Source organism: Staurois parvus, unplaced genomic scaffold (assembly GCF_062004578.1).
Source record: "Staurois parvus isolate SC_StPar_1 unplaced genomic scaffold, SC_StPar_1.0 ptg000202l, whole genome shotgun sequence".
Lineage (NCBI taxonomy): Eukaryota > Metazoa > Chordata > Amphibia > Anura > Ranidae > Staurois > Staurois parvus.
The window spans coordinates 3812308-3836631 of record NW_028317998.1 but is presented as its reverse complement, the minus strand read 5'-3'; the positions used below and the strand labels follow the sequence as shown (position 1 = coordinate 3836631).

At 40.7% G+C, this 24324-nt stretch overlaps 1 protein-coding gene across 1 annotated transcript in view; it reads left to right on the top strand.

The window, feature by feature from the left end:
* Positions 1-24324, top strand: part of GAB3 (GRB2 associated binding protein 3) — a 151448-nt gene that overhangs the window by 73483 nt on the left and 53641 nt on the right. Inside the window, exon 2 of the mRNA XM_089678295.1 lies at positions 19859-20162. Within this exon, the coding sequence (XP_089534421.1) occupies positions 19859-20162 (304 nt within the window). The remainder of the gene's footprint in view (positions 1-19858; positions 20163-24324) is intronic.

The window sequence follows — 24324 nt, the reverse complement described above, 5'->3', positions numbered from 1 at the left end:
CTGTTAAAAAGCTGTTCTCATCAGCAGTATATAGCAGTCTTGTGACTTCTATCAGTGTCCAGCAGAGCACTGGTTAAAGCTTGTAGGAGGAGTTTTCGTTTTGCTCTAGGAGGATGTAGAACCCCTGACCTCTGTCTGGACAGTGCTGATTGGACTTGTGCTGATCACATGCACTCTCCGAAGAAAAAAACCTCTCTAGCGATACACACCAAACTGAGCATGTGCAGAGTGACTCCACATGGTATGTCTTATTAGGAGATAAGAGGGGGACACTGAAAGAAGGGGAGGATCAGAGAATACAGGACTGACCTTCTTTTCCTCTTCCATCTTCTGCTGGCATTGTTCTCTGTCTCCAGGCTGCTAGAATGGTCCCCAGCGTGAAGTGCACTTGGTATCACTCCACGTCCAACAGGTGCCAGAGAAAGCATCAGCTTATGCAGCTCGTGCTCCCTCTGTGGCCATCTGCTTCCTCTGTTGATGTACTCTGGTGTTCTGTGATGGCAAGTTCAGATCGCAAACAACGGATTGCTGACCCCAGCATGTACTTCCTTAGTTTGAGGATCTCCAGGATGGACAGTGGTAGCAAATCTTATACACTCACCGGCCACTTTAATAGGTACACCTTGCTAGGACCGAGTTGGACACCTTTTTGCCTCAGAACTGCCTTCTTTGTGGTATAGATTCAACGAGGTGTTGGAAACATTCTCCAGAGATTTTGGTCCATATTAGCATGAGTTACTGTTTCTATCGTCTAGCATGCGTCTACCCATTCTCCTCTGACCTCTGATATCAACAGGACATTTTCGTGCACACAACTGCCGCTCATTGGATATTTTCTCTTTTACAGACCATTCTCTGTAAACCCTAGAGATGGTTGTGTGTGAAAAACCCAGTAGATAGAAATATGCAGACCAGCCCGTTTGGCAACAACAACCATGCCACGTTCAAAGTCACTTAAATCCCCTTTCTTCCCCCGTTCTGATGCTCGGTTTGAACTTCAGCAAGTCGTCTTCACCATGTATACGTGCCAAAATGCATTGAGTTGCTGCCATGTGATTGGCTGACTAGCAATTTGTATTACCAAGCAATTGAACATGTGTACCTAATAAAGTGGCCGGTGAGTGTATGTCTTCAATGAGTGGGAGTTTCCTTTAGCCAAAATAGAGCAAATTGAGATTTGTATTTGTGCATGCAGCCGGGTAGGTGTAGCCCTATATGACCAGCTAACCATTGCATCTAGTAGTCAAAGCATTTTAGTGTTGTATTGGTTGTAGCATGTTGAATAATTGATTTATTGGTTCATGAGCATAATTAATAATTTAGTGTTGTTGAAAGCAATAAACAGATGTTGCCAGTACAAGCTTTGAAAACAGTAACTGAAAAAAAATAACAAATACCCCTAAACAGGTTAGTTTGTTCATTGCAAGTACAAGAACATTTCTTTTATGTTTCACCATTCTTCTAGATCGTCCAGTAGCAGCTTCATTTTGCCCAATTTCCTGTTTGCTCTATTTCTCAGTGTGCCATCATGTGAGCTCTGACAGTTTGATATGCATTTTGACTGTTAATGACCTTTTGGGTTTTGTGGTATTACCAAAGTGAAACGAAAGTCCATGTTTCTTGGAATTGTGTGCTACTGGCTTACTTGTTACGAGATAATATGCGTGGCTGTGTTAGACCACGCTAGTGCCCTTCTCAAGAGGAAATGCTACTTAAAAGAACAGTTGGGTTAACTATGGGATTTAATTTCTCTCTGTAGTATGTTTGCATACAGATCTGTGAAATAAATATAAAAATTGCCCAAGTAAGGAATCTGTTGGGAATATATACTGTACATGCATGTGCATTTCTTGTAGACGTGGTAACTGTGTATTGTTTTGCATTTTCTATAGTGGTTGTAAACCTAGAACATGAAATATGAACAAAGCATATCCTTTTATAGTATGTACCTGTCTCAATCCAGATCACGAAATGTCATTTCTGTCCGCTGCCTCGTTTCTCTGCTGTCAGTATAAGTCACATCTGGCAAGTTTTTCTGACACCAAGAGAAAAATGGTGACAGGGGAGGGCATAGCCTATGATTGACAGCCTCAGCTCTGTTCAGGTGTGCTGTTTGAAGGGGGTTGTGTCCCTGCTCCCCAATCAGCTCTCAGAGCTCTCCTCACTGATGTAACTTCAGTTTCCCACCCCCTGCTCTTCAGCGCTGAGCAGTCCTGTGTACATTTTGGAAATTTGAATGGATGTAGGGGACAGATGGCTGTAGATATACAGGTACAACTTTATATAGGAGGATTTGTTTCATCTCTGTGTATCACCTGAGGCCAGTCACTTCACTGGATATATGTAAGAGTTTACAACCACTTTAGATTATATCTGACGCAAAACTTTTTTTTAGATTAGGATTTTTTTTAGGTTTAAGTTCTGATTCACACATGTACGTTCCGGATTTCAAGGTCCTGTTTTAAGGAGGCTTGAAATCTACTTGTTCAGCAGTTCAGGGCCAGTTCAGTTCTGTTTTTTGTGACAGAGCTGCAGATTGTACTGTTCACAGGTTCAGGTCTGGTTTGGATGTGGTTTTGCTGAGGTGGAGAGGAGGGGGGGAGGGGAGAAAACTGTGATTATACCAGATCCTGAAATTAAATCCTGATCCTGAACTAAAATCCTGATCACAACTGATGACATGTGTGATTCAGAAGCAGTTCCCATAAAAGTCAATAGTCTGTAATCTGCGCCTTAGAAATCGGACATGACTCTTTTTCAATCCTCACTGAATCCACACCGCCAGTGCATTTTACATATGTATACAGGCGCCATAGGAAGCATGTTATTTCACATATCATGTGGATTGAATGTGGTTCAAACCACATCCAGTCCGCATATGTGTAAACTGGCACTGAGGGTTAAAACCCCTGTCAGATTTTTAATGGGGCTCTCTATGTTCTGGTGTCAAAAATCACGGTTATAAAAAGTGATAGAAAAATTCTAAATTTTGAGTTGGTAGTAGAACAGGAATACAGGGAAAAATCTTCCAATGGGGACACTTGTTGCAGTGATAATTTTTAGAGAATTTATCTCTCACTTCCAGTTGTGGTTAAAGAACACAAAGTGAAGGAAAATCTCTCCAATGGGACACATGGCAAGACAAAGACACTTTTACAGGGGTTCCGAATGGTTCACCAAATTACAAGGAGTAATGTGAATGGGCAAAAGGAGAGGAGGGGCAGATAAACAACTGTGCATTTTCTGTGTATGGGAGCCACATTGGCCAGAAGTATAGGATGAGCTATACTATCGACTGAATGAAATGTAACTTTACATGGGCTGTGATCCTGGCCATGGGATACACCTCATTTTTCCACATAACCATAAGGACAAAAAGCCTTTTGCTCAGAGTTTAACTATAGTGAACCAGTCAGTTGGTAAAAGAAACCAAGCTGCCTACATGAATAAAAGGCATGTACCTTGTAATTGCTTCAGGAGAGCATTGGGAACCCCAAAACTCAAGGCACTCTAATATATTTTTGATTTAAAAAAAATTCCTTGCCCACCCAATCCTGTTTGTGGAACCTCTGTGTTTATCGTTATGAATGTCAGTCACAGAGATGGGTTAGAATGTGGGTAATGGAGGCAAGAAGAGGTGAATCAATGCGACATTTTACAGGAAATCAGAATCTGCTCATTAGAAGAAACTGTTTTTTGGAGTTCTCAAAGCTCCAACATCCAGATATTAAGATATATATATATATATATATATATATACAGGCACCTCTATAGTCCCTGATTTTTTTCATGCAAGTACAAAATTAAAGGTTTACTTTAAAATCTGCCCTTTCATACTAATGCCTTGACCCAGTATCTTGAAGCATAACAATTATTTTTTGGAGCCACACCTATTTTCCCTAAGCTCAGCTCCTCATTAGTTAAAGAATAGGACTGTATGGCTAGACCAGCTCAGTTTGTGTTCACCAGAAACCTTCTTATTTGGTTGGTATGTGCCAGTGTGAGATGGGGAAACTGCTCTCATTGTTTGAACACTGTGTGCAGTAAATTATTGTGTGGAGTAAATTAATGTTTTGACTGACATTCTGCAGTTTAGCCACAAGATGTCACTGTTTTTCTAACACAGGCTCAGACTGCATAGATATTTGTATATTCATGAAGAGGTGGAGTTTTCACACAGAGTTGGGGTTTTAGTGAACAGGAAGAGGAGACTGCAGCCATGTTTTGGATGATGCTGAATGCAGGGGCCGTGTGAGCTGAGAATCCGATGACATCCAGGTGTGAAAGCGTCCCTCACTAACCAGAGATTGTTGGCAGGAAGGCTGATGAGAGCAGAGGAACTAAGCAACATTTGTTCTGTTCAGAGTTACCAGCGGATGCAAAGCAGATCTGGGTCAGTAAGATCATGCACGCACCTCATTTCAGTGTTGGTGCCTTGAGACTGAGTTCAGGCCTATAGTTAGTTAGGATCTCTGTTTGTGTCAGGCTGCAAGTGTTGTTACTGATCATTGGAAGGACTCCACAACTTAAAGTGACATTTCACATTGGAGAGCTGATAAAATCCCACAAACTCAAGCCAGACTGGTATTTTGCTCAGAAGGAATACTCAGGCACGTGCTACAGGACCAGTTATGGGAGAGGGAATACTGTAGATTTGTGTAAGATTGTAAGCTGTTGTGCTGCACCGCAGGATAGCCCATACCATACACCCATACACTGATTACTGCTCTTTTAGGGTAATAACGGGTAAGGTGTGGCAGCTTAGTTGTGCCCGCCAGTAGGTAAATTACTACACCTTCTACCATCATCCATCAGAAGGCGCCATGCTGTGCAGCACAAGGGTCTCAGCCTTTGGGCTGGGTGTATGTAAATTTATTGTATGTTCCCAACATTTGTGGTTGTGTTTACTTGCCAAATCTAAGTAAAATTCTGTTGTGGCAAAAGCTGGTGTTGGGGTTGCTTTCCTTGTTCGTGACTTCACTGTATCCTGGGGAGCCCACCCCGGTACACGGCTTATACCAGCTTAGTTCTGCAGCCATTCTCCAAGTATCTAGAAGCCCATAGGATATGAGCCAGGGACTTTGCCAGGACAGAAGAAACCTTCCTTAGGAATTGGGGAAGTATTTAAAGGATATTGTTTTTGTTACATAATCATTTCCGTGTTTTCCAAAATTAAATGATTCAAAATAGTTTCCATGTACAGTAGAACTTATATATGCAGGTAGTCAGCAATATTTGCTTACTGCGTATGTAATTAGTGTTTTATGCTTAGTATTCCCCAAAATGATATTGCATTACTGCTCTCTCTCCAGTCTGCAGTTCTTCCCTTTCAGTGCAGGCCCACCAATCTGCTGTTCTACCCTCTCAATGCAAGTCTACCAGTCTGTTTGTGGCCAAGATGTTATCTCACAGTATGTGAGCAAGGATGATATGTTGCAGCAAACATATAAAAATGGGAAGGTCACTGAAGCAGAATAGTAGTGCAATAAAAACTCACTAATAATGCAATATACTTACCTTTGCTGCCATAATAAAATGTAATGTGGGATCTAACTGGAAGGGTGTCAAAAGCATATGTCTAGTAAGAAGTGTTGAATTATGATGGAATATTGCAGCAAGTATGCAGTTCTAGTATTAAAGTGTTACGAAACACACAACAGTAAAATCAGCCTGTATATGCAGTAAAGCATGCTTGTTATATTCACTGTGGAACTGAAGGGGTTAATCCTTTATATTGTGTAAAAAGGCCATTTGATCCTGATTGGTCTGTTCCTCCCCTTGTTTAAGTCATCGGTTCTTATCTCTTGATAAGACAGACTGAACCATACATAGATCATTATTTTATTCAGCCAGTGAGCTACTGAAGTAATTAGTGGAATCCTCCCCGCTGTGTTATACTTTGACAGTGGGGACTCCTCTGCTGTTGGAATACAATGATCAGTGCTGAAGCCGATTGGCTGCAGCGCTGGTCAAACAAAAATTTTCCAACAAGTTCACTTGTGAGAAGTCAATGATTAGATTGACTTCTCACAAACAGGAATGGCCATAGATGGATTAAAATGTATCCCTACTGAACTTTCCCAACCCAACAACACTCCAGAAATAAAAAGAAAAAAATGGCTTTAGGTACACTTAAATATCTGAGTGTAGGCATTTACACTTATTTTATGGACCTTCTTTATAACACCGTGCAGAAAGCTAAGTTAAAGAGTGACAAATTGCCTCTGATCATAAAGGCTTTCAGCATCGTAGAATGGACTAATAAAACTGTTTTTAGTATAGTACTACATTTCCTTGTATTCTAAAGCTTTTTCATTGCAGTTATATCCAATCAAATATGATGTTCAGCCTTATTCAAAGCCTACGTGTAGTGTTTTTTAGTATATACTAGCTAAAGTGATATTAAAGGCAGCACTCCTGGCCCCTCCCTCCTGCCCGAGCCTCTGCTCTCCGTGTCCATTCACACACAGAGCTATGGCTCAGCCCTGTCCCTCTCTCTCCTCATTGGCTCACTGGCTGTGATTGACCACATCAGGAACCAATGGCTCCTGCTGGTGTCTTGACAAATGAGGATGGAGAGTCCTTAGAGAGACAAGGCATATCGCTGGATCGGGATCAGGCTCAGTTAAGTATTAGGGGAGCTGCACAAAGATGTTTTTTTGCCTTTATGCATAGAATGTATGAAGGTTGAATACCTTGAACCTCTACAACCACTTTAACCACTTGCCCTCCAGAGGATTTATCCCCCTTCCTGACAGGCCATTTTTTGCAACATGGCGCTGCATTACTTTAACTGACAATTGCATGGTCATGCAACGCTGCACCCAAATTAAATTTGTGTTCTTTTTTCCCCCAAATAAAGCTTTCTTTTGGTGGTATTTGATCGTCTGTGCATTTATTTTTTGAGCTATAAACAAAAAAGACTAACAATTTTGAGAAAAAAACAATGTTTTTTACTTTTTGCTAACAAACATAGCCAATAAAAAAATGTTAAAAATCTAATTTCGTCATAAATTTAGGCCAAAATGTATTCTGCTACATGTCTTTGTTAAAAAAAAATCCCAGTACGTATCAGTTAATTGGTTTACGTGAAAATTATAGCATTTACAAATGGCAAAATGTATAGTGGAATTTTTATTTATTTATTTATTTACTAGTAATGGCGGCGATCAGCGATTTGTAGCGGGACTGCGGTGGGCTTTCTGACACTAGGGGGGAAACTGACTTGGTGTCACTGACATCCCCAGTGACACCAATACAGTGATCAGTGCTAATAAAAAGCACTGTCACTGTACTATGACACTGGGCAGGAAGTGGTTAACATGTGGGGCAATCAAAGGGTTAACTGTGTGCTGTTTCACAGTATGCTGTGTGTGTGCTTTCCACTGTAAGCACACTGCTTTGTATGGCTCTGCTATGCAGAGCCATACAAAGCAGTGTGCAGGCGCTGACAGGGGAGATATCTGTGTTGTTTATGAACAGGTCTCTCCTCTGTCGGAGATACTCGGCGATCACTGGGTGCCGGCGAGTAATCACTGGCCGTGACCCGATGATTGAAGGCTGAGACCGTGAATGGCGGAGTGGGTATGGAGGGTACAGGGCTCTCGCATGCCCCCTACCCAGAAAGGCAAAATCATGTGTGTGTGTGTGTGTGTGTGTATATATATATATATATATATATATATATATATATATATATATATATATATATATATATATAATGTATGTACAGTGGGGATCGAAAGTTTGGGCACCCCAGCTAAAAATTTGTATTAATGTGCATAAAGAAGCCAAGGAAAGATGGAAAAATCTCCAAAAGGCATCAAATTACAGATTAGACATTCTTATAATATGTCAACAAAAGTTAGATTTTATTTCCATCATTTACACTTTCAAAATAACAGAAAACAAAAAAATGGTGTCTGCAAAAGTTTGGGCACCCTGCAGAATTTATAGCATGCACTGCCCCCTTTGCCAAGCTGAGACCTGCCAGTGTCATGGATTGTTCTCAATCATCGTCTGGGAAGACCAGGTGATGTCAATCTCAAAGGTTTTAAATGCCCAGACTCATCTGACCTTGCCCCAACAATCAGCACCATGGGTTCTTCTAAGCAGTTGTCTAGAAAACTGAAACTGAAAACAGTTGACGCTCACAAAGCTGGAGAAGGCTATAAGAAGATAGCAAAGCGTTTTCAGATGTCAATATCCTCTGTTCGGAATGTAATTAAGAAATGGCAGTCATCAGGAACAGTGGAAGTTAAAGCAACATCTGGTAGACCAAGAAAAATATCAGACAGAACAGCTCGCAGGATTGTGAGAAAAACAATTCAAAACCCACGTTTGACTGCACGATCCCTCCAGAAAGATCTGGCAGACACTGGAGTTGTGGTACACTATTCCACTATAAAGAGATACTTGTACAAATATGGTCTTCATGGAAGAGTCATCAGAAGAAAACCTCTTCTACGTCCTCACCACTAAAATCATCGTTTGAACTTTGCAAATGAACATATAGACAAGCCTGATGCATTTTGGAAACAAGTTCTGTGGACCGATGAGGTTAAAATTGAACTTTTTGGTCGGAATGAGCAAAGGTACGTTTGGAGAAGAAGGGGCACAGAATTTAATGAAAAGAACCTCTGTCCAACTGTTAAGCATGGGGTTGGATCAATCATGCTTTGGGGTTGTGTTGCAGCCAGTGGCACAGGGAACATCTCACGAGTAGAAGGAAAAATGGATTCAATAAAATTTCAGCAAATTTTGGATGGTAACTTGATGCCATCTGTGAAAAAGCTGAAGTTAAAGAGAAGATGGCTTCTACAAATGGATAATGATCCTAAACACACCTCGAAATCCACAGGGGATTACATCAAGAGGCGTAAACTGAAGGTTTTGCCATGGTCTTCACAATCTCCTGACCTCAACATAATTGAAAATCTATGGATAGACATTAAAAGAGCAGTGCGTTACAGACAGCCCAGAAATCTCAAAGAACTGGAAGACTTTTGTAAGGAAGAATGGGCAAAGATACCTCAAACAAGAATTGAAAGACTCTTGGCTGGCTACAAAAAGCGTTTACAAGCTGTGATACTTGCCAAAGGGGGCAGTACAAGATATTAACTCTGCAGGGTGCCCAAACTTTTGCAGACGCCATTTTTTTGTTTTCTGTTATTTTGAAAGTGTAAATGATGGAAATAAAATCTAACTTTTGTTGACATATTATAAGAATGTCTAATCTGTAATTTGATGCCTTTTGGAGATTTTTCCATCTTTCCTTGGCTTCTTTATGCACATTAATACAAATTTTTAGCTGGGGTGCCCAAACTTTCGATCCCCACTGTATATGTGATTTTGCATACCCCTGTTGCCCTGTACCAGTATTTTTGCTATAGGGTGGAGGGGAAGTGGTTAAATATGTAGTACTTCACATGTACTGAAACATGCCACAGGATACTTGATAAACATTGTCTTTTATAAAGGGGTGTGTACATCTCATTAAGTTGATAAAATGTTCTAAATGCTACATACTGAGAAAGAGGGACATTTGGTTGCTGTTGGCTACTGCCTATCTTTCTTCCCTCTATTCAGAAAAGATTATGTCATATGGCAAACACCTCTGCTATCTCCTAGCAGCTTGTAAGATATTTTCTATATTCAAAAACCCCGAATCTCGGCAGCGTGCCTAGATTATAAAACAATTGAGTTGGCAGTTTTCTGTGAACTAATAAAATATTTTTGTTGGGCCGTGTAACTTCCCCTTTAAATGAGTGGAGTGCTTTTTCCTGAGAGGTCAGGAGAAGAGGATGCTGTATCTTATCCCAGAAGCCACCTGCACGTCTTCTGACCACTTCCTCTACCGTCAGCTGCACTTTCAACAAGACCCTTGAGCCGAGGGCAATAATGTTAGTCTTGTACTAATATAAAAGCTCCAAAGCTTACACATGTATGTTGGACACTTTCCATGAATGCTATTAGTACTGAAAGCTTATTTAATGTTGTCAAAAGGTGAATTTGTTCCTCCTGAAGTTCCTCAAAAACATCTGTTTGAGTTATGATGTTCAGTCCAAATGTAATTGTGAACTTCTTTTGTATCTGTATTGCTGCCTTTAGTATTACTGTCTGAAGTTCCTCTAAGCAAAACTAACAAAACAATGTGAATAGGCAGGGTCTTTATTGCAGAAGAGACATGCAATGTCTTTTACAATAATACACATTTTCCTGCCTGTTTGCAATCCCCGGTATAATGTACAATGAGCTGCACGTGTCAAGCTAAGTTTACACTCCATCAAACAACTGCGTTCAAATAATGTCCTTATATTCATACAGTGCAGGATGTGAACGTGAGATCATTCACACAGTGGAATCCACCACCTCGGGCGGATGTACACTCACCAGAAGGTATATGATAACAGGCAGAAGGTATATCACATCTGGAGGTGAAGAGGCAGCTAGGGGGTTAAATGTACTGCTCCATCAAAGACATAGGTGGAAGGAGAAACCCTTGCCCTAGGGAAGATAGCTCAACCACAGGAGCCAGAAATTTGTATATAGTGTAGTAGTTTATTGCATTCACAAAGCAGAGTTAAAACATCCACGTGGAGTGATAAAGGCACAAATGACAAGTACCTAAATGATCGCCGCTCTGTCCTTTGGCGGCGTGATGTCAGCAATGTGGCTGTTTGATGGACCTATGATTATTTTGTTGTACAAATCATTAAGTGCAACCGTGAATATCATTTATAATACTTTTGAATAATTCTTATTGCACTTTAGTGCACTTACTATCACATTTACTCACGGACTTTATTTTCCTACCGTTTGCTGATTTCACTGTTCAACAAATTTTTATTTTTTGCCAGTTTTGAAAACAAAAGGATCCATTTCTTAATGAATTTCACATTCTGAGTTCAAATATAACAATGATATTTGTCAATTGGCTCTAGTTTTTCTGTAAACGGAAAGTTTTCTACTACAGGCGTAATGACTACATAATGCACAATAATTATATAGATAAATGTCTTTCCACAAATATAAAGCAAGTGATATTGACTACATAACAAAGCCTAAATGGCATAATATATTGCATAGGATTACCAAGAAAAATTATAGCCATAAGCTAAGTTGAATCATTTTAATACTTAGGATTCTCACTAGTTTTGTCTTCAGTTTGTGTCGGTTTTGCTTCTCTTGGCTTTTCTCTTGTATTCGAGGAAAGGGCTATCTCTTACAACTGCACGTGACTACACGCTTCAGGTTCTTCCTCACTTGACTCAACCACGAAGGATTCTGGTGCTTTAGGAATTGGTAGCCCCTCTCCATGAGGAACTGGACGTATTGCCGATGGAATATTTGGATAGTGCACAGATAACTTTTTCTTCTTATTTAGCCCTTTTACAATTGGAGGCACCATACAAAAGTAACAATTACTAACATGATCTGTTGGCTCTCTCCAAATCATTGGCACAGCGAAAGGCATAGATACCTTTTTTCCATTCAACCATTGCTCCAGTGCCGTCTCACAAGAATTGCAGCATATATGTGGTGCCCAGCTCTTGTCCTGGTCTCCTATCTTGCAGCCAAAATACAAGTTGTAGGCTTTCTTAATCATTCCCGTTATCCTCCTTTTTTGTGAGATAAAAGTTATTTCACCGCAGATATAGCAGAAATTATCTGCTTTATTCACACTAGTTTGAGGCATTACTGAGTAGCCTATATAAGCATAAAACGAAATGTAAAGACGCTGTCGAACTACAATCAGCTACAGATACTGCAGCTTTTATGCAGTGAAGTGATGCAATTAAAGGCTAATATTGCATCATCTCAGAATACATGCAATTTTCTATTGGTCACCAGTATCAATTGCGCAATATGCAGCTGAAGTTGCATCATAATTTTGAATGGCTTACGTCATTAGATGGGTGAATATATCATGGAAACTAGAGCCAATCAACATTTTTTAGGGTCATTTTCGTTTTCAGCACCCCAAAATTATGTAAGATTAGCTAATTTTATGCCCAAAACTTTTTACCTGTTGAACAGTGTTTCCTGTTGTGTATATATATTTATATGTTGCACTTTATGGTTCCACTTGATACCTTTTTACTTTGTGTTTTTAGCGCTGCACCTTTTTATACATATACTTGTAGGGATTGTTATCTATATCTTGCGTACTAGCTGCTTTATTGTCATCACTAGCGCACGCCTGTATACAACATATTTAGGTTTACACTCTGGCACACTGTCTGTGACTGGGATGACTGCACTCCTGTGCATACATGGGAGAGACGTCATCTCGCACCAGCAAGAAAGCCGAAGACTGGCACCTGAAAGAAACCATGGAGAAGATGCCGAGGGATTTTGCAGACATTGGACCGTTGCAACTAAGGTTAGTATTTTTACCTCTAGTTCCACTTTAGGTGGAGTAGAAAGTAAGCTAACTTCAGGGAAGAAGCCCCTACTCTGTGGAAATGGTTAGTCAGTTAGACTCTGTCAATGTATAAGGCCACTTATTTATTACGGGGCTATCCCAAAAAGTCCATAAAGTGTAGGATATTTGGGTAGATTCTCCATCCACTAATGTGCACCTCGAGACTCCTGCTTTATTTGCCTTGGTTTAAAATAGGATTTATGGTGACCCTTGTGATTTTACTGGTATTACATTACTCTGGTAAGTGGGGTAACCCCTGGTTCACATATATGCGGCCATGCGGGTCGCGTTTTGCTCGGGCACGAAAGCCCATTCATTTGAATGGACTCCAGTGCCCCCCTGGGAAGAAGTCCCTGCACTTCTTTGGAAAACGCAGCCCGCATGGGAACCTAGGTTCACAGCACGGTTGTGTTTTCCAGTTTCCATTAGAACTAATGGCACCCGCTCGCGGGTCTGCATTCCTCTGAGTGGGTGGTGCGGCTGCACGGATTTTTGTGCAGATCCCCTGCGACACCACCCGCACATATACACACCTAGCCTAAATCTTGGAGAGTGCTCATCCTATCCTATCATTTTCGAAGACCCTGGGTTTTTCTTTGTCTTAAAATACTGTGACTGATCCTACATGCTGGATAAGCCTACCTTTTTAGTTGGTTGTTAGAATATTACGCTTAGCCTGGGAAGGCCCAATAGGCTCTGTTTTGTATTTTAATTTTGAAACTGAATAAAAAGAATTAAAAAAAAAAAAAAAGAGAAGCTCTATCTTCATTTGTAAAGTCTGGGAGCTGTAGGGATCCTAATGGGGAGAAATTTAGTGGAAAATCCTCTAAATTTTCATATTGTTCATGCATTTAAAGTGTTTGTATTGCCAATACATTTATATTTTGTTTAGGTGGGGATACGTAAAACCCCTGTTCATTTTGTATTTTTATTTTGCTACATTTATCTCATTTGGGATATTTCCCTTTACTTCTTATTCTGGAGACTCAAAAGGAAGTAAGACAAAATCACTCTAAAGTGAGATAAATCCCTCCTTGAAACGTGCCACTGTAACAACAAATGTCCCTTTTTTGGATGAGTTCCCCTCTTATTCTTGTATTGGTGACAACTCAAAATTTTGAATTTCCTGTTAAATGTCCACCAAGATAAATAGGCTGAATCTACCCCCTGGGGACACAGACAACACTAAAGACTTGGCATGGGTTTATACCCTTCCCTACTCTATTCATAACTATAGATAAGAGACCTTAACTTTAAGTATAACCTAGAACTTACAGAAGGTTACTTTCTTGATAAATCTGTTAGAGCTACTGATAGGGCAAATGCGTCCTTAACATCTTTTACTATAAGAATGCACGATTTCCTAGCTTTTTTTTTTTCATTAGAAACTAAGGTTAGACATCGTCATTGCTATTGTTCTTGATGAATAGTTATTTGATTTTATACTGTGATATCATTTCAGGCCACTGACTCATACCACAAAATTTCCACTACAACTAACCCAAAGAATTAAAGGGAAAACCTAGACATGTATTGTTCAAAAACATATGAACATTGTGTTTAATTGTGCTAGACCCCAAAACAGGACATAACCTGTCTGAACTATCAGTACTGGGTAAAGTATAAAGTCACACGTAAAGGATATGGGAATTAAAGCACACGTGCGTGAGTTTTGGCTTCTGCCCAGGTGATAGCCAAATAAATTCCATTAAAATGTTACTAAACCCACAACAGTAAAATCAGTCTGTATATATATATGCAGTAAAGCATGCTTGTTATACTCACTGTGGAACCTAAGGTGTTAATACTCTGCATTGTGTAAAAACGCTGTTTGATCTTCCCTTCTCTGATCCTCCCCTTCTTCCAGTGTCTCCCTCTTATCTCCTGATAAGACATATATAATGTGGAGTCACTCTGCACATGCTCAGTTTGGTGTGTATTGCTAGAGAGGTTTTTTTTTTTTTTTTCTTGGGAGAGTGTATGCGATCAGCACAGGGCAATCAGCACTGTCCAGACAGAGGTTAGGGGTCCTGCATCTTCCTAGGGCAGAATGAAAACTGATAGAAGTCACACGACTGCTAATGAGAAAGGGTATTTAGCAGTTTCTATTTACTAAAATAATTGCACTTCCATGTTCTGTGTACTGTGGGAGACCAAATATAGTGAATGCCAGGGGTGGACTGACCATTTGGAAACTCTGGCACTGCCCGAGGGCCCGGGGTCAGTAGGGGGCCCCATGAGATGCCCCTGGTACCTTTTTCATAGGCTTTTTTGAGTTTGGGCTAGGACACAGGGGCCCCATGATCCCCTATTGCCCGGGGGCCCCATGAGTTGTCAGTCCACCCCTGGTGAATGCAGGGTCCTGGGTTTCGTAACACTTTAAGCGTACACAGAAAATACAATAAATCTCAGAATATTCAGTTTATCAGTACATACAGTACAGATCAGAAGTAGGCTGCAGATAATCTTTTGCTCTTGTGAAGGGTCATTCCACATAAAACAAATACCAAAGTTTTTGATAGATGCTAGAAAGTTATACCACCTGATGCTTTCTTATATCTCTCAAGGACTTTCTTGGTGAGGTCTGCACATTTGCTATCACAATTCTAAGGGGCTCCCACTCTCCCTGCTGGGTTTTGCATTTATACTTTATTGTGGAAACTTTCAATTGTAATAATAATTGTAATTCACAAAAGTGATAGGAATCAAAACTCCTATATGGACAGAAATAGAGTCAAGAATTTGGCCAGAGAAATGCAGCTTTTAGAGCCTTGGTACCGAAATGCAGTCCTTTATTACATGTGTGATGACCCTCAAACCCCAGCAATTAGTACTGGCAGTGGGATCACTGGTTTGTAAAGGGGCTGTAATGGCAGTGAACTCCAGCAGTCTTAAGGAACAAGTCCCAGTCTTTTGACTGAAGCTGATCTCCAGTCCCCAACAACTCCTGTAGCACATCCACAATCTCTGACATTCCTTTGTAGCATTTTAAATGTTGATTATTTATCGCTCTATCTCAGGGGTCACAATTTAGACCCCAATACATAATCAGTTGACCTCTGCTGTGTTAGAGCATCCAAGATATGTAAAAAGCCAGAGGCTGCCTAAGCCCACCAAGCCCCATCTCTGTCTTAAATATAATTTCTGGGTGGACTGACCCTTACTATGACAAATGTGTGCAATGTGTGAGTCCCAGAAATCATAGAACTATTACCTTGTGTTCACTTATTTTAGGCCATCTAGAAGCGGGCATCTTTCATAAGGTTGAAAAGGAAAGGCCATTTTCAATAACATTTACTTACAGTATGACTTGTGTAGTAATTGTAAATGCTATAGTAACTGTTTTTTTTTTTGTTTGTTTTTTTTTTGCTATGGTGGGTAGTGACATCATGATCTCTACCTCATCCAATCAGAGAATACTTTGCATTCATTGAGAAAATTCAAAGTTTCTCTGAATGGCGCCCAGGCCATAAAAGTGACCTCTTGTGTGCATTAATCAAAAGTGCAACCTGTTGGCATGGGACCTGGAAACCAGTGGCATACACTGTAGTAGCAGTGCCTACTACAGTTATTTCCAGCTTCCAAAGATGTGGCACATAAATATATTTACATTATGTAACTGTGTAACAATTGCCACACCTGGAATTTAGGTCTGTATACTGCATGATCGTCATTTGTGATGCTTTGATCATTGGCATAGTGCTGACTTTTATGTGAGGTTGTCACTGTTATCCTGCTACTGATAGCATGCGTAAACTGTGTTACACCTGTTAAAGTCCTGTCCCTCATCTTGTGCACATTAGCTACATAGCACTACACAGACTGGGTAATTGGCAGAGATCTTCTTTTTGTCTGAAAGGATCTTTCATGTTTGCCTTCTTCATTTCCAAGGAACATTGCGAATTTTATAACTGTCTTATCACACATTTTATTTTTGGAGAAGTAGTGGGCTCTGTGTTTGTTTGCTATATCATCTGGTTACTTATTAATCTCTACTTCCCCTTTTTTAGATATTATTTCTGGGAAATGCTTAGGTTCCCCATGGTATTGTTTTAATTAAAGGCTATTTCACCTATTGTTTTGTAGTGCCAAAAAGGATCTGTCTTCCCTATTACAGCTTTGAGTCGGTTAGCATTACAGTTGACCTATAAACATGTCTCACTTGTATTCAGACTATTAAATTATTGTTTCACATTTAAATTTCGGAGACTCTGGTTTAGATCAATCTGCTAAACATAAAATTTCAGTCTTTAGTCAAGTGCAAACCTCTTAAATATATAGATGCCTTGTGAGCAACAACAGGCAGAACTAAAGAATATGTGAACCCTCGCTTTGCAAAACAAGTCGTTCATTTTAAGGTGATTCTAAAGGATACATTTTTATTTTTAAAAAATGACATGCATGTTATATTTATCTGCTCTGTGCAGTGGTTTTGCACAGAGCATCCTCGATCCTCCTCTTCTCGGGTCCCCCCTGGCCCCTCCTGCTGCCGACTTGCCCCCTAGCAAGTCCCTTGATATAGGGACACTCGTGCATGCCCACTCCCAAACTGGCTCTGCATGTCCATTGACACAGAGCATGACTCAGCCCCGCCCCCTCTCCTCATTGGCTGTGATTGACACAGCAGGAGCCAATGGCGTCTGCTGCTTCCTCTCTGTCCAGTGAAGAGGAAGAGAGACCAGAGAGCTGCTGCTTTTGGGACATTGCTGGATCAAGATTGGGTTTAAGTAAATATAAGGGGGAGGGAGAGCTGCATGCAAAATGTTTTTTACCTTCATGCACAGAATACATAAAGGTGAAAAAATAACTTCTGCCTTTAGAACCACTTTATACTAGGAATGAAAGGCAAACCATTTGTAATTGTAAATAAATGTTTTTTCCTTCTTTTAGAAGTGATCATACTGTATAACCTCTGTTCTCAGATGCATAAGGGGCTTAGTGAAGTTTAGAGAAACAGCACACTAATCTTCCCAGTGAATGGCTGTGCAGGGGAAGCACAAATCTTGCCCATTGGAGGACAGACAGGCTGTTCTCCCAGCACAGCCAGAAAACTGACCATACTGGGATGGATGTACTCCCATGTCTAGTGTAATCAGTTTAAAATAGGAAAGCAGGGGACTGATAGGTCCAGATGTTTCACACAAAGGAAGCAATACAAAGAGAACAGGATACCTTCTAATACAACTACTTGCTACAACAGACACATAGAAAAAAAATGAAATGTTGGGGTAACATATTCTTTAATACTCTAACTTTTGGCTACACTATAATGTCAAAAGTATTGGGACTCCTGACTATACACACACATGAACTTCAATGGCATCCCAGTCTTAGTCTGTAGGGTTCAATATTGAGTTGGCCCACCCTTTGCAGCTATAACAGCTTCAACTCTATTGGGAAGACTGTCCACAAGGTTTAGGAGTGTGTCTATGGGAATGTTTGATCATTCTTCCAGAATTGCTTTGTGCACTGGTGTGCAGTCATGTCAGGAAGGGGCCATCCCCAAACTGTTCCCACAAAGTTCGGAGTATGAAATTGTCTAAAATGTTTTGGTATGCTGATGCCTTAGGAGTTCTCTTCACTGGAACTAAGGGGCCCAACCCCTAAAAAAACAACCAAACACCATAATCCCCCCGCCACCAAACTTTACACTTGGCACAATGCAGTTAGGCAAGTACTGTTCTCCTGGCAAGCTCCAAACCCAGACACATCCATCAGATTACCAGACAGAGAAGCATGATTGGTCACTCCAGAGAACACGTCTCCACTGCTCTAGAGTCCAGTGGCGGTGTGCTTTACACCACTGCATCCGACGCTTTGCATTGCACTTGGTGATGAAAGGCTTGGATGCAGCTGATCGGCCATGGAAACCCATTCCATGAAGCTCTCTACACACTATTGTTGTGCTAATCTGAAGGCCACATGAAGTTTAGAGGTCTTTAGCTATTGACTCTGCAGACAGTTGACGACTTCTACACACTGTGTGCTTCATCATGCGCTGACCTGATCTGTCATTTTACGTGGCCTACCACTTTGTGGCTGAGTTGCTGCTGTTCCCAAATGCTTCCACTTTGTGATAATGTGACAGATGGACTTATTGCACAGGTGGCAACCTATTACGGTACCACGTTTGAATTCACTGAGCTTCTGAGAGTGACCCATTATTTTACAAATGTTTGTAGAAGCAGTCTGCATGCCTAGGTGCTTGATTTTACACCTGTGGCTATGGAGGTGATTGGAACACCTGAATCCAATGATTTGGAGGGGTGTCCCAATACTTTTGGCAATATAGTGTATATATATTTAAGTGTAGTCTGTAGTTATCTAACTATTTGCACATAGCTTGTGCTTCCAAGCTTTTATGTGCAAGGTATATATCTGTGTGCAAGGTATATATCTGTAACTTATTGCAGTACATTATTATACAGTATTTATTAATGTGGCATAGCATGCAATGATGCACAGTAACCAACAGTAGCAGATTATAAATCTGCACACTGATAATTGGGTTACAGTACACTGTGGGTCTGCAGCATTGCAACATTGGTAGGGTGGAGGAGAAATGTAATTTCCAGGGTGCTTGGCATTATTGAAGGGAGGATAAAAGTACCATCCCACACAGTGTTCTCACTCATCCGTGCTAGATATAGAAGACACAAATGAATGTAGTTGTATATCAATGAATGTATTGGTTTTGTTTAATATAAGCAAGTACCTGCATTTTACTTGATATTCCACCTCTTGCAATACTCTGTACACCAGAGATCAGACTGGGAAAGATCTGAAGAGTCAGTCAGGTATGCTGCAGTGCTCATGTGCTAACATGGAACATGCAGGTAGGAGGAGAGCAGAGTTACAAGGAGATGAGTATATCAGTGTGTTGCTAATCCACTGTCCTTCCAAAGGGCGAGAGAGGCACAAGCTCTGTAAATGTTACTTAACTGCAGTAAGCAAAAACCAGATTTTCTGCCCTTGTAGCAAAAGCTGGCCATACGTGGATCAAATTTTGTCTGGCAGGGATTGGCTAAATTTCAATCCATGTATGGCCACTGTGGTTGGTCAGTTGGTCAGTTGGTCAGTGCTGCAGGCAATAGACTGCAGTGCTGATTTGTATGGGGAGGGCTCCCTGCTGTCAGAATACAATGAAACAAGGAGGACTCCTGCATCCACATGAATGTGTGGATGGGGGAATCATGTCAGGTTTTTTTTTTTTTTTTTTCATCAACCCGCCGGTTGAAGGTTGACAAAGGACTCATATCCAGCACTCAGAACTGTCTTTGGACATTAGAGGCAGCTACCCGAATTTGTCTTCATTTTGTTATGAAACGTATGGTATAAGAATTGTTATAGCTTGTAGCACTGGCTGCATTTATGTACATACCAATATAGGTTTACGATGAGTCAAAACAAATGTATCTGTCTCTCTTTCAGATATGGCGGAAGCGTTGGTTTGTATTGCGTCGTGGAAGGATGAGTGGGAACCCAGATGTCTTAGAATATTACAAGAATAACCATTCCAAGAAGCCTATCCGGGTGATAGACCTAAATGAGTGTGAAGTCCAGAAGTACATTGGGGTAAACCTGATTAAGAAGGAATTCCAGAACAGTTTTGTGTTCATAGTAAAAACAGCTTTTCGAACATTCTACCTGGTGGCTCGGACAGAGGAGGAAATGCAAAGCTGGATGTCCAACATCAGTCAGATCTGTAACTTTGCACAACTGGAAGATGGCACAGGTAAGAAAGTGGACTCACTCCAAGAACATATTGACTTTGTACATATTGTACAAACTCCAGCAGCATTGACGGAACTGATTACCTTCTTTAACCTCCCTAGTGGTCTGATTATGTCAGTATTTCTGTGGTCAAAGTGGTACATATTTTTTGCATGGAAATGTTTTTGTTTTTTTTTGTTTTTTTATTGTAGGCCTGTAATTCTTAGGAATAACTCACTGAAATCTGTCCGAACAAGTGTCTAGTAAACATTCCGGGTATGATAAAATTTGAAACACGAAATCATAAATTAGAATGTAATAATCATAAAAAATAATATAATAATACATTTTTAATAATGTAATCAAACCAAAAACAGTGAAATTTGAAATAGAGCGCCAAGTTCGCACATCACTGAGTTTAGTCGCAAAATCGTTTTCAGTGTCTGATGAATTTCCCCACGAATCATTATCACTCAATTCTGCAAGTAGTTCTAATTTACTATCGCTGTTCTCTAGCTGGTCTAAAACCGCGTTTGACCTAAAGGGACGCTTTTTGGATGCCATGGACATTTTTCAGTTTCCAGGCAGAAAGAACAGTAAAAATGCAGGCAGGGCACTGGACAAAGCACTCGGGACAAAATGTATGTGAAATGGTTTGATACAGTAATGTTATACTATGAGATTTTAGTATATTGAGTGAATGTTTTGAATTTCCCTCCGGTTCTGTCCCCATACGTCCCGACGCTCGCAGGGAACAGAACACGGAAGACGGATGCCGGCGTCAGCCGGAGGAGATGGCTGGGGACCCTGCAGGGTGGACATCGCGGGAGTGCAGGACAAGGTAAGTGCTGGAGGGAATCCCTGAGCAACGCTGCAGGGTAATCCTGAGTGTAGCTTGGGATTGGTTACCACTTTTGGTACTGAAAGGTAATCCCAACCTACACTCGGGAATACCGCCAGGGGGGTTAAACTCCCCTTGATTTACAAAGAGTTTACAAACGTGCGTTTGGCTTAAAATGCCCTGCTCTGTGTGTCCACTTTGGCCAGTGAGGCTGTTCACTAATGCAATGGGCCAATATTATTACGCAGGAGGTGGCCGGTCAGTACACGCGACCAGGCATTGCTTTTTACAAACACAAGTCAGGGCGATAGGGTTACTAAAGATTTCATTGTAATTTTACGAATCATCCAGAGAGACTTTGATACCCACCCTGAATGCTGAGCTTCTGTTTTGTGTGTCTGTATCAGGTCACCAGAAACTCTGAAGGACCCTCTGCACACTGGTATATACCCTTTCAGGCAGACTCTGCAATAAATAGGGATATTGGTTCACACATATTGCAATACATGTGTAAGCTGGCCAGCTGCGTCAAAGTAGAATTTCTAGTGTTAATATGTGGTTACACCCCTTTAGCACCTGATGGATAAATGCATGCACTAGCTATTGAGCACAGGTATATCTTGTTTGTTGTATCAGGTCACTGCCACAGCTGCATGTCAAAATGTAACATGGGTGGAGGAGCGGTTGCACAGATCCCAAAGCAGACAGTGTGCATTCTGATCCATGCACCCGCTCCTGCATGCATGCCAAATTTGGACATGTGGCCGTATCCAGCTGTGTCTGTGCAGCCGCTGCGTTTCCATCCACTTGTATAGGCTACTTGTGTGCAGCTCCAAGGCAGATGCAGGTGCAGAAAATAGTGGCTCGGCACGCAGGAGGGGTGTCAACACGCGTCTCAATAAACCTATAGGGGCTGTTCAGCATCTTTATAATATAGACAGATTTACAGAGTTGAAATGCATATATTTGAACCTTTTTTATGCACCCAGTACTGCCAGGTCTGTGATGATCTGTGAAGAATATACAGCAGTGAAGAATATAAATTAAGTGCCTCACTCCCAATCTGCTAACTTTACATTAAAGGAACAGAATCAACCAGATGACCATCTTTGTGTCCCCCTACTGTAGTCATGTGCCGAGTAGCTCATATTGCTGGCCCTCCATCTCGCTGTGACTGTCACTGTCTAGGGAATTGTTTCTCAAACTTTTTTCAGTCAAGACACCCTTTGAAATTATGAACAGTCCCAAGGCACCCTTTAAAATTATGAACAGTCATGAGGCACCACATTCTAAAATGGGGTGCCTCAAGACTGTCCATAATTTTAAAAGGGCACCCCATTCTAATATGCGAAAAACTATTCTAATAGGTTTATATAACGCACACATGTAGGACACCCAACATTAGAGGCAATTTATTCTTCCAAAGCAAATACACTTTTGCACAATGGTACTGACTAGTATTCCAGTGTTTCTCTTCTCCCTCAGTTTTTCTCCATCATTGAGCTAATGTGACCCCAACACTGATGGAGAGGATCAGACTAGGATGCTGTGTAGGCAGCTGACATCCTCCTTATCAACTGATGATGTCATTGGTTGTTAGGATACTGGCGGCTAGAAGGTTGTAATGGTGCACAATGAAAACCTGTGGCTTTGTGTAACTAAAAGGCAGGATGTATTCCACCCGCTGGCTTGTATACAAGTTTTGGGCAATTTGTAGACATTTTGCCAAGGCACTCCTGAAGAAACCTCAAGGCACCCCAGGGTGCCTGGGCACCCTGGTTAAGAGAGGCTGGCCTAGGGGATTACACAAGATAGAAATTTAAACATGCAAGTAGCTAGGCTAGTTCTGTGTAAAATTACATTTAATGAATTGTAAATACATGTTTGGAGGCCAGCTTTAAAATAATAATAATAATATGTGGGCTGTATTTGAAAAACATTGAACAGATTTTGACAGAGGTTCCATTTTTTTGGTACATTTTTGGTACAAAACTTTTGGTTAATTCAGTATATGTCACCCTAAAAACAATAGTACAGACAAAAGAGCCTTTGCTCGTAACAACATTTTTCTGTCCTGCTTGAGAAAATGTACCATTCTTTTAGGTCATGCTGGGAAAAACAAAACTGTTTCTCTAGTTAGAAAATACTTATACATAATTTATTCAGCCAGCTGCTGCAATATAACATTAATGCACACCGATTCTATTACCAGACTCAAAGTAGAGTGTGGTGAGGCTGCTTTGTGCCCTGGGGAGTATCTTGCAGATCTGATGAGACTGAAGGTTAGGTAAAGGGTAGCAAACAGTGGCCATAAGTGGTGGATAATCAGGCTGTAAATAATGGAAGAAGCTGCCGTCTAGGAATCTTTGGCTAAAAGATGAGGCCTCTTTACATTCAATTTAAAGGAAAGTGCTAAACACATAAGCAATGTGTGGTTTAGGCTGAACGTCCTCCCACCATGTCTTCTGTGTTTGATGCATAAATAAGATACTAAGCTGTTTGGTGGAGGAGATTATTATAGTGTGCATAATGCAAATGGGAACACTTTTGCTTTTGATCTCTGGGTATTTTGCAGGTGGGATACACACAGAGCCTTTGCATGCAAGCAAATTTTGATTTATCAATGCTGAAGTGTGTAAAAATACTGTCCTTTGGAAATTTCTTGGGAAATGTAAAGTGTTCTTAAACTCACAATAGTAAAATCAGTCTGTATATGAAGTAAAGCATATTTGTTATACTCACTGTGGAACCTACGGGGTTAATCCTCTGCATTGTGTAAAAAAGCTGTTTGATCCTTCCTTCTCTGCCCCTCCTCTTGTTGAAATGACCACCTGATACAGACTGAATCCGTAGTCACATGCTCAGTTTAGTGTGTATTGCTAGAGAGGGGTTTTTTTTTGGTGGGGGGAGAGTGCATGTGATCAGCACAGGGCCAATCAGCACTGTCCAAACAGAGGGTCAGGACTTTCACATCCTCCTAGAGCAGAAAGAAAACTCCTCCTATAAGCTTTAACCAGTGCTGTGATGAAGTCACACAACTGCTGTAACTGCTGATGAGAAAAGGTATTTAGCAGTTTATATTTACTAAAATAATTACATTTCCACGTTCTGTGTACTGTGGGGTACCAGATATAGTGAATGCAGGGTCTGGGGTTTAGCATCACTTTAAGGTGTTATCTCTACATGAACATGTACATTTACATGTCGTTATTTATATTTGTCATCTCTGCATGTACATTTCATTCCATAAAAATAACATTTTCTTAATTTTTACTTAATTGTAAATAATTCCATAATTGTCATAGAAAATACATAAAAAACAATGCTGGGTTTCACTGGGGCC